Genomic DNA, 12,139 nt, shown 5'->3' with positions numbered 1-12,139 from the left:
AGACCTAGAAGCACTCAATACACTTACACGATCACAATTCCACAAATATAGAATACATCACATACATTCAGCAACAGAAAGATTCACATTAAGCAGAAAGGAAGGAGGAAGGGAATTTATCGACATAAAAAACCTACATTATGGACAGGTAGACAATTTAAGAAAATTCTTTCTAGAACGAGCAGAAACTAGCAAAATACACAAGGCAATCACTCATATAAATACATCGGCTACACCACTGCAATTTCATAACCACTTCTACAACCCTTTAGATCACATAACATCAACAGATACGAAGAAAGTAAATTGGAAAAAGAAAACACTTCATGGCAAGCACCCGTATCATCTAACACAGCCACACATTGATCAAGACGCATCCAACACGTGGCTAAGAAAAGGCAATATATACAGTGAGACAGAAGGATTCATGATTGCAATACAGGATCAAACAATAAACACCAGGTATTACAGCAAGCATATTATTAAAGATCCCAATACCACAACAGATAAATGCAGACTTTGTAAACAACAAATAGAAACAGTTGATCACATCACAAGCGGATGTACAATACTAGCAAATACAGAATACCCCAGAAGACATGACAATGTCGCAAAAATAATACATCAACAGCTTGCCTTACAACGTAAACTTTTAAAACAACAAGTTCCTACATACAAGTATGCACCACAAAATGTACTGGAGAATGATGAATACAAATTATACTGGAACAGAACCATTATAACAGATAAAACAACGCCACATAACAAACCTGACATCATACTCACCAATAAAAAGAAGAAATTAACACAACTAATCGAAATATCCATACCCAATACAACAAATATACAAAAGAAAACAGGAGAAAAAATTGAAAAATACATCCAACTGGCTGAGGAAGTCAGACATGTGGCATCAGGATAAAGTTGACATCATACCAATTATACTATCAACTACAGGAGTCATACCACACAATATCCACCAGTACATCAATGCAATACAGCTACATCCAAACATATACATACAACTACAGAAATCCGTAATTATTGATACATGTTCAATTACCCGAAAGTTCCTAAATGCAATATAACACATACTGTACAGTTAATAGGAAGTGACGCTTGATCAAGGTCCGCGTCACTTTCCATTCTTAACCAGACTTAACGTCTGAGAAAGTAAAGAATAATAATAATAATAATAATAATAATAATAATAGTAATAATAGTAATAGTAATAGTAATAGTAATAATAATAATAATAATAATAGTAATAAAAGAATTACTCAAGAAACATGCAGATATCATCATCCAAGATAATGTTTATTTGGTAGCATCAAACATCTTGTTGACACAAATATATTCTGAATGAATAAGAAATATACAGCTGTGGGATATGAGTTTCAAAAGGAAACCATATGACACATCAGATATGGATGTAAAGAATTGGCAGCCATGGGATATTTGAAAAGGCATGTTGTGATTGTCAAAATAACCACCAGAAATTGGGATACGAGCATCAGTTAACAAAAATCTTTCATTTGTACCATAGATACAATCATCTTATTGTTGTAGAAAACTAAAATTTCAAAACTGTAAAAATAATCTATTATAATGGACCTGATGCAATCAATAAGGCTGAGCAAGTCACCTTCCCTCATTCATGCGCTCCCCATATGGTCAGTTAATCAGTGTACAGATGGTACAACACATGTAAATCACGATGGTGTCAGGGTTGCTCACTGAAATATTGTGCCTGTTGGACTGTTCTGTCAGACACACTGCTGTTCAAATTATTCACGTTGAAGTCCCCACCGAGCGAGGTGGCGCAGTGGTAGCACACTGGACTCGCATTCGGGAGGACGACGGTTCAATCCCGCGTCCGGCCATCCTGATTTAGGTTTTCCGTGATTTCCCTAAATCGCTCCAGGCAAATGCTGGGATGGTTCCTTTGAAAGGGCACGGCCGACTTCCTTCCCCATCCTTCCCTAATCCGATGAGACCGATGACCTCGCAGTTTGGTCTCTTCCCCCAAACAATCCAATCCAATTGAAGTCCCCATATAGCAAGGAGGTAATGATACTGACTTCTGCAAAGAGTACTAGGTATGTCTAACAAATGATATGACTAAACACCGATGTTGCAATAGCCGGATTTAACACTATCCTATATGATCAGCAAATACGTACCAACTGCATAGTAACAGATAACAGTTGTGAATTCTTGTATATCAGGCAGCTAGATCATACTGATGGTCTTTCTGCAGTGGTAGCATAGATTCCCATCATATCAACAAAGTGCTGTCAGGCTTTGCTATCACTTGGTTGTGTGACCATTTGGGCCTGGTGAGCAGTGTTGACAAGTGGGGTGTATTCAGCCCTTGTGAGGCCAATTGAGGAGTTACAGGATCAAGAAGTAGCAGCTCCAGTTAAGAAAACTGACAGTGGCCAGGAGAGTAGTTTGCTGACCATATGCCCTTCATATATGCAACCTGATAATAAAATAATAATAATAGTAATAGTAATAAAAGAATTACTCAAGAAACATGCAGATATCATCATCCAAGATAATGTTTATTTGGTAGCCTATCAGCTGAGGATGACTAGGCAGTCAGTCAGTACCATTGGGCTTTTTGAGGCCTGTTCAGATGGAGTTGAGTTCAGATAGATTATGGCTCGTAACTAGTGTCTCAGTCCAGTTGTGATGGAAATGTTTATGATAAGGTGGCCAAGAGGCTATCAAAATGCAAGGATTTGAGCATCAGGATCAGTTGAAGATGGAATGTAATAACTGATGTCATCTGTGTCATTGATGATGACCTATACCATGTAACTTGAAGAAGAGTGCACCATCCCGAATCCCAGGATGTAGTTAAGACAGTGAAATACACTGGTGTCCAAAATGAAAGCAACAAATGGAAATTTTGCAAGGCTACATTTATTTTACCACAAAACAGTATAAACAGGTGTTATTCAAGTAGAAACAATGTAACGAACACAGGACATAAACAACTGCAACATACATAGCTGTAAAAACACGTTCTTTGTTTTTCCAGCTTGTTGGATTTGCACACACATTCTGACAACTGTTTAATTTGCTCAGTATAGGGTGTGACCAGCTATGGCTCCAATATAGGTCTGACGACAATGGGACGTGCTGTAAATGATGTTGTCAGTCTCGAGCTGAGGCAATAATGCTCGTTCTTCCTACAGAGCTGCTCACAAGTCTTGGAGAGTGGTTGGTGGATCCTGATGTGATGTAACGTGTCTCCCTAGTGTATCCGACATGTTCTAAGGGATTCAAATTGGGAGAATGAGCAGGCCATGCCATGCGTGCAATACCTTCCATTTCCAAGGAAATGTCAACCGCATGAGCTCTATGAAGTCCGGCATTATTTTCTATCAGTACAAAGTCTGGGCCCACAGCTCCTCACAGCAGTCGTACATGAGATCCCAAGATCTCGTCATGATACCTTACAGCAGTTGAGCCTTGCTGATTCACCAATACAGTTTCATGGAGAGGTGTTAGACTGGTCAACATAATTCTTGCCCACACCATTAGGGATCCTCCTCAGGACTGGTCTGTTACCACAATGTTTGGATCTGAAATCATGTTTGATGTTCACTCCAGAAGCGAATCAATCGAGAGTCAGTTTCCAGATCAAATTGGGACTTGTGTGTGAAAAGAACATTGGCCCACTGTTTGACCATCCAGGTGGCATGTTGAAGACTGCACTCTAGATATTCCCTTCCGTGAAGACACGTTAGAGGTATATGTGCAGCTGGTCTCCAACAATAAAGGCCACTCTGCCGAAATCTTCTGGACACTATTTGTCTCAATACAACATGTCCAGTGGATGCTGCAAGGTCAGGTGTCAATTGCCGTGCAGTACCAAGGCAGCAGCGTTGTGCCCTGACAGTAAAAATCGGTCCTCTCTCTCTCTCTCTGATGTCACAGTCAGTCCTGAACTAGTCTTTGGGATACAGTTTTGGTCTCTCTAAACTGTTGCCATGTCTGAGAAACAACAGAAAGATTCACATTAAGCCATCTGCCCACATCAGTTAGCAACTGTCCTGCTTCCTGTGACCCTCCACCACAGTGTGTCTGGTAGGTGTCTTCTCTGTGCCATACTGCACCATTTGGGACTGTGTATATGGCTGCTGTGGATGTGGAACTACCCGGCAAACACTACCCCGTTTGAGAGGTACCTGACGCTATCATTGGCATGGTTGTCCATTGACTGAAATGTCATCTTCCATGCAGTACACAATTGTACGGATTGTATGGACACCTGTTGAAAGTTTGTATGATTATAGCATGAATTAAACACAGGACAGAGAAACAGCAGTTTGTTGCTTTAATTTTGGACACCAGGGTACATAATACAGCACTGTTCATAAATGCCCGCATCTTGTGTAAATCCTTGTAAAATGACTTAAGTCACCAGTACCAATCATCAGGAAACGGTAAGTAATCTGGAGTAGATTTATAGCCAGCTTTTACGTAAAACAGATAACAAATTACTCCTATTGATGGGGATACAAGTGTTACGTGTGCGCGCCTGGGCCCTGAACAAAGATGTTGGCCAAAGATTGAACAATTTTCCTGTTTTTCCCATGTGGCGAGTGGTGATCTGTTGGATTTCCTTTTGTACTGAATTTTTTTGTAACCTTGTATTCAGCTGGATGTAAATGTAGTACTCATTCTTTTTGGGTATGCATTGATCCACAATATCTCTTTAGATGCTGGTAACTCGCATCAGCATTCATATTAGGGTAAATAAATATTTCACTTTTATATAATGGTCACCAACACTGCTGATTTCTTTTAATATGTTTATTAACATAGTCTTATATCATGTTGTATGCAAAACTGCAGCTGCCTATCCTTATTAATTGAACACAGAAAATTCCATGCCAACAGTTATTTGTGACTACACTTGTGGATGTTTAAGGCATTGTATATTCCACTCTCTCTTTCAGAGACACTATTTGATGGACGGTGGCTTGTGAATGCTGTTTGCTAGTGTTTTGTCAGTTGCACATGATACACTGCTGTGTGACTGAAAATTACAAACTAGCCAGTATCAACTTCTAATATCAGCTAGTTATGAGATGGAAGACTACATCTGTGTGTGTGTGTGTGTGTGTGTGTGTGTGTGTGTGTGTGTGTGTGTAAAGCAGTTTCACACATTAGGAGCAGTATACAGGATAGGCATAATAAAATAATAAGTATTTCTGTAAGGTTCAACTTTTGTCAAAACCTTGTTCCTGATGACTTTGACTATGAAGGGAATTCAAAAAATAAATTACATGTTATGATGCCAGGCTAATTGAATGCTGAACCACACTTCAAGGTAAAACAGATACATGCCACTATAGTCACAAGCTCTCTGTTGACAATGGTTGGAACATTCTACTGCCAGAATTTCACAGTGAATTTTTGTGATTTAGACGTCTTGTCCACAAGAACCATACTTCCCCGTGTACTTCAACTTTGGAGTACATTTCCAGTTGCCAAGCTATTTCACTCTTATGCTATGATTCACTTATTGGCTAGAATGCAGTGGAACTGTACCTGCAGGAAACCCGGAAATTGTATTCTAGACTGACAATTTGCTCATGTTGTGCAATGGTCTTAGCGTGAGATGACATGTGTATCTTACTTTCTGGAATCCCTATGTATATCAGGAGTTTGAGGTGGTGTGAATATTAAGGATAGATTAAACTTTGTTGAATTTATGATTTGTCCTGAGATGTGCATCGGTTATTACAATAAAGTGACAAGTAAGCTTTGGACATTTATGACAAAACTTTGCAGTTGCGAGTGATTTATTAAGGCCACCGAACTCTGAGAGCTAACAAATTTGTATGTCTGCCAATAAACTTACCACAATCCTATTTTGTATGTAGATATGTGTAGTGAATGAATATGACTTTGACCTTGTAGGAACCATTAACCTGGATTATAATTAAACTTTCAAACCACTGTATAAATGACACCACTGGTTAGAATGATGACAAATTGCAACAGAATATTATCGGAGAAGGAGAAAATGTATGGCAGAAGGAAAATATTTACAAAATGTAGCAATAGATGGCGCTGCAAGCATCATAATTTAATAGTGGTTGACTACAAATGACTCATACAACAATGCCCAAGGTATACGTTTGACGATAAACAAACTGTAGTACTCAGTGTGCATGGGTGTACAGGTGTGATACTGTTAGTTACGTAAGCCGATCTACCACGGCAAGGTCATATCACATCAGATGGGAAAAATCGGTTTTTTATTGTCCTGAGGCCAAAAAAATGCATAGAATGCATCAGTCTAGATCAAATCGGATTGTTAATTTCAGTGTGACTGATGGAAAAACATTTTCAGCACGCTGTCCACAGTTTTCTGCATCAAGTTGAAATCGAGAAACAGCATGTTCCACAACTGATCGAAGTGTTTCCGGTGTCGCGTTCAGAATGTGTTGCGCAACGCGTGCCTTCAGTGCAGCTAAGTTAGCAATCGAAACACTGAACATGTCGTCTTTCAGCTAGCCCTGCAGCCAGAATAAATAGCAGCTTCAGCAGCTGCTCAACGTAGATTATTTTCAATGTGCAGAGTTGCGCCATCTTGCATAAAAATGAACCTTTCCACAATGTTGGAGAGCTGAAATGACGTGGTTGTGGAAAAGACACTCGTAGGGCATACCAGTGATGGTACAGGTAACAGGACCGAAAGCACCTGTCTCTTCAAAAAAAAAATATGATGAATGATGCCATAAATCCCCACCACACAGTGACCTGCTCAGGACGAAGGGGTACTGGTTGATTTTTGTGTGGATTTTCCGTTGCCAATATTAGACAATTCTGTGTGTTGATGTATCCTGTTAGACGGACATGGGCTTCGTCTGTCCACAAAATCTTCCGCGGCCAATCATTGTCCACTTCCATGCGAGGAAGAAATTCTAAAGCAAATGGTCTCTCATGCTGGCAGATCAACAGAAAGCAACTCGTGCACATGGGTAATTTTGAATGGGCAGCAAAGAAGGGTGTTTCGTAGGATTTTACGCACCATGCTCATGGGTATGTCCGATGTTCGGGAAATTCCCCGTGCACTACACGTTTGCACACGACCACTCACCACCTCCTGCATTGCTTTGGCCACTGCTTCCACTGACGTAGAATCAATTCATTTCCTCCCTCTTTCAGGTTGTGCACCAAAAGAACTCGTCTTTTCACATTTTTGAATTCCCGAATCATTTTCTCCAGACCCATGGCAATCATTGGACCAATGCCTTTTATTCAAACCCTTCAGTGTCTGGAACTTCTGCAGAGTGACGTGTGCACAGTCATAATTCTTGTAACACAGCTTTACAAGCAGAGCTCAGTCCTGCATTGGGACAGTCATGGCGAATGCCATAGATGCGAAAGGAGGAAAAGCCATGTACCCGGAGCGTTTATACCAAATTCAATGGGTTGTGTGCATGACAGGTGTTTTCATTTATGTATTCTGACACATACAGCACCATCTATTGGTCAGTTTTCACACTATTTATTTTTCTTCTGCCATATGTTTCCCCCGTTCTCCAATAATATTCCATTGCAATTTGACATCATTCTGACCAGTGGTGGTATTTCTACAGTGCTTTGGAAGTAGAATGAGATTTTCACTCTGCAGCGGAGTGTGCGCTGATATGAAACTTCCTGGCAGATTAAAACTGTGTGCCCGACCGAGACTCGAACTCGGGACCTTTGCCTTTCGCGGGCAAGTGCTCTACCAACTGAGCTACCGAAGCAAGACTCGCGCCCAGTACTCACAGCTTTACTTCTGCCAGTACCTCGTCTCCTACCTCCCAAACTTTACAGACGCTCTCCTGCGAACCTGCAGAACTAGCACTCCTGAAAGAAAGGATATTGCGGAGACATGGCTTAGCCACAGCCTGGGGGATGTTTCCAGAATGAGATTTTCACTCTGCAGCGGAGTGTTCGCAGGAGAGCTTCTGTAAAGTTTGGAAGGTAGGAGACGAGGTACTGGCAGAAGTAAAGCTGTGAGTACCGGGCGTGAGTCGTGCTTCGGTAGCTCAGTTGGTAGAGCACTTGCCCGCGGAAGGCAAAGGTCCGAGTTCGAGTCTCGGTCGGGCACACAGTTTTTAATCTGCCAGGAAGTTTCAGTGCTTTGGAAGTTTAACTTTGATTATAATCACCCTGTACATTGCCCAAAATCACTCAATTGGCTGATACGTTAATCATACATTGTGCATACATCATTCACACGCCCAGGTAGCTGAGCACATCATTGTGTTGCTTCAGGGATTCAGCCTGCCCCAGGTCAAACTTGCCTCATGGCCTAATCGCAAGGGCTGGTGAGCTGTCCAGCCTCGATGTGGTTTTTAGATGGTTTCCCATATACATCTAGGTAAATACCAGGCTGTTATCCACATCTGCCACTGTTACATGCTGTGCAGACATTTATAAACATTATAATTCTTGAACATGAGATTTACTCCAGATGTATATAGATGGGATACACAGATTCCTTCCCAGGTGGAGCAATGGCGTCAGGAAGGGCATCCAGCCAGCCACTGTCACTAACATTGCCTCATGCCATATAACAATGGTGACAGTCTAGAGAAATAAGAGAAGGCAAAGAAAAAGTAGTAGAAGAGATGCACACAATATTCATTGTATAATTACAGGTCTTCTATCACAGTCATCGGCAATATTCTGCACTTTGTGACATTCTTGTTGCCATCACTGAGTTACGTAACACATTAGTTAACGCAATGGACTGTAATTTTAAAGGAGCCAGAATTGCCAATTGTAGAATCAGTTAGAGGTTTAACAGATGTTGAAGAAACAGTATCTTAAAATTGTTTTTCATTGTTGTTATTCTTGTCCATTGTTTAATATTGTTTTGCATGTCTGGATTGCTGTCTAAAAACTATATTGTAATGTGTAAAACACTCCAGTGAGTTTCACACAGTGCACGGAAAAGTGTCCTAACATAGTTTTCACAGCTATAGTATTTTGCTTGAAATTGTCATTGGAAGCAAAATTGTTTTTGTAATCTGTTCCCAGCAATGTGACTGTTATTGTAATATCATAATTTCAATTTTTAGACATATGATAAAGAAATGCTTCTTTAACTAGAAAACTGTTGGAATATTGCGTTGCAGGTTTATGCTGGTGGGACAGAATACAGTCTTGAAGAACTTAAAGCAGTAAAATATATGAAATGCAAAGAGAGGAGGAACAAAGGTATCATGAAGTTTATACCACTGATATGCTTTGTAATATGTAATACCCACGTTATCATCTCTCTTCCTCTCTTTCAGAACTTGCTATTCCAGAGCGCCAGGAAGCGGATCAGATGGAAATAACACTGTGTATGCCTCCACACAGTGCAGAAATAGAAAATCTTAATCCCGTAATGGCATTTGTATCAGAGAAAAGCAGTGTCAGCATTTCTAAAAAAGAGAGTAATTTATGTAATTATACAGAAAACAATATGTTTGATAACAAGCAACAGTTGAGTGCCTTAAGCAATAACTATGAAAAGTGTACCCATACGGAAATCAGCACAATTGGAAGTGAATGTTACTCAAAGGAAACAAAACTGCCAGAAAAATCATCAGTGCCTAACAGTCAATATCAGCATTGTGTGGAAGGCCCTACAAGCACAGATTCAGCAACTAATCATCTGGCAGAAATGGACAGTTTGTGCCTTTCTGACATTCGTAGTGTATTGACACCAGTTGTTAAGCAACGTGTCATAGATGGCAGTTGTGTTCCAGAAAATTTTAAACATGCTGATAATTTTGCTTCTTTGAACAAAGATCATTTGCATTGTAATGAAAACACTGACACTGTATTATCTAATAAGCAAAGTTCTTATAAACCTGCCTTGTTATTAGCTGAAAATGAGCAACAAAAAGAGAACAACCAAGGCACATTTCTGGGGAAAGGGAATGGGTTTTCAGTGCTTACTACAGGAGGTGGTGTAAGTCCTCCAGAAACAGTTAAAGCTGTTGGTTGTTTCACTTCTTTGAACAAAGAAGAAATTCCTCATTCCAAAAATGCAGACATTATATTACCCTCTAGTAAGCCCAGTTCTTGTACGTCTGCCTTGTTAGTAGCTGAAAACGAGCAGCAAAAACAAGTTAATCAAGGCAAATTTTCATTGAAAAGTAATGGTTTTTCAGTGTTTACTACAGATGATATTGGTGCTCGAGAAACTGTTAAAGCTAGCAGTTTTTCTTCTTCTTTGATCAGAGAAGATGTGCCTTGTTCTGAAAACACAGACACTATATTGTCATCCAATAAGCAAAGTTTTTGTTCACCTGCTTCATTATTAGGTGAAAATGAGCAACAAAAACTAAACCAACAAAGCATAGTTCCTGTGAAAGGGAGTGGTTTTTCATTATTTACTACAGAAGAAGATATTGGTGCTCCAGAAATAGTTAAAACTGGTGCGTTTTTCACTTCTTCTTTGACAAAAGAAGAAATTCCTCACTCCGAAAATGTAGATGTTATGTTATTAGCTAGTAAACCAAGTTCTTCTGTGCTATCCTTGTTAGTAGCTGAAAATGAGGAGCAAAAACAGATCAGTCAAGACAAATGTTCTTTGAAAAGTAATGGTCTTTCTGTGTACACTGCAGTTGATGATATTGAAACTCCAGAAGCCATTAAAGCTGGTGGTTTTTTCACTTCTTCTTTGAGCAAAGAGGAAATTCATCATTCCGAAAATCTAGACGTTATGTTATCATCTAATAAGTCAAGTTCTTCTGCACCAGCCTTCTTAGCAGCTAAAAATGAGGAGCAAAAGCAGATCAATCAGAGTAAATCATCTTTGAAAAGAAGTGATTTTTCAGTGTTTACCGCAGATGATGGTATTGGTACTCCAGAAACTCTTAAAGCTGGCGATTTTTTCACTTCTTTGAACAAAGAAGAAACTGCAGGCATTATGTTACCTATAAAGCCCAGTTCTTGTACATCTCCCTTGTTATTAGCTGTAAATGAGCAGCAAAAACCTCAAAACCAAGGCACATTTTCAGTTACTACAGGTGGTGTTACAGGTGCCCCAGAAACTCTTAAGGCTGATAACATCTTCACTTTTTCAAAGACAGAGGAGGTAGTGTCTTACTCGGATAACAAAAACAATGTATTGTTATCTAACAAGGTAGAGGGCTTGAGCAGTCCTATTTTGATGCAGGGGAATGAGAATGAGCAATGTGGAGAAATGCAGGAAGGAAAGGTTTCAGTAAATGGGAACCATATACCAGAATTTCCAATATTTAGTGACGAAGAAAATTGCTATGCAAGAGGCCGAGTGGGTTTTGTTAAAATAGAGCAAGAAAATGGCTTTTCTGGCTTCCCCAATAAAAACAAAAACCTGTTTTCACATTCAGTTCTGTGTGGTCTCAACAAACCATTACATGATGACGTGAGATCTTTCTCATCTACAACCAAAAAGAAAAAGGTGCTACCTTTTCAGTTGTTTATTGATGATGGTGAAGTTCCAGGAGGTAATGAACCATGTGCAATAAAACGAGAACTCTTCAAAGATGTGGCTCGTGAACCTTCTGATAAATTGTGTGATGTTAATTCAAAGGAAAATATGGTATTGCTATCTATGTACACACCAACTAATCGACCTAATATGGAGAAAAGAGAAAAAAAAGTGTGTGAGCACATAGTTACAGCATCCATGTTAAAATTGAAACACAAGAAAGCAACCGAACAAATCAAGGTAAGACTGTTAAATTTTGTATTTTAACTGTTCACTATATAGAGATGTGATTATTTCTTTTGCTTTTATGTTATTTATGATTAAAAGGAAACTGCTGCTGAAGAATGTGAACAACAGGCTCCAGCTACAATGGTGCCTAAAAGATCTGAAGGATGTGTCCCTTCATCCATTTCTGCAAGCTCTGAAGAAGTGCTTAAAGTCATAAATGAATGTTGGGCCAGCCCTCCAAAGGGTCAGAAGGATTCAGGTAATTTCACAATCACTTCTTATTTAATTAAAATTCCATTTTAGAGTTCTAAAAGTTTTACAGAAATGTAAGTTGAGCTGTCAAATGGTGGCACTCTCAGTGTAAAACAAACGTGATTTTACAGCATGTTGTGAAACTGTTTGATATGTATTAAA

At 39.5% G+C, this 12,139-nt stretch overlaps 1 protein-coding gene across 2 annotated transcripts in view; it reads left to right on the top strand.

Annotated features, from left to right (window-relative positions):
- The window catches only part of LOC126262810 (uncharacterized), a 162,113-nt gene that overhangs the window by 93,710 nt on the left and 56,264 nt on the right, over window positions 1-12,139 (top strand). For both annotated transcript variants that reach the window (XM_049959654.1, XM_049959652.1), the window contains exons 7-9: window positions 9,165-9,246; window positions 9,324-11,737; window positions 11,825-11,984. In XM_049959654.1, coding sequence (XP_049815611.1) covers window positions 9,165-9,246; window positions 9,324-11,737; window positions 11,825-11,984 — 2,656 coding nt within the window. The remainder of the gene's footprint in view (window positions 1-9,164; window positions 9,247-9,323; window positions 11,738-11,824; window positions 11,985-12,139) is intronic.

The sequence above is a fragment of the Schistocerca nitens genome, chromosome 6, assembly GCF_023898315.1.
Source record: "Schistocerca nitens isolate TAMUIC-IGC-003100 chromosome 6, iqSchNite1.1, whole genome shotgun sequence".
Taxonomy (NCBI): domain Eukaryota; kingdom Metazoa; phylum Arthropoda; class Insecta; order Orthoptera; family Acrididae; genus Schistocerca; species Schistocerca nitens.
Note: the sequence above shows the minus strand (reverse complement) of the source record. Positions and strands in the feature narration are given on the sequence as shown.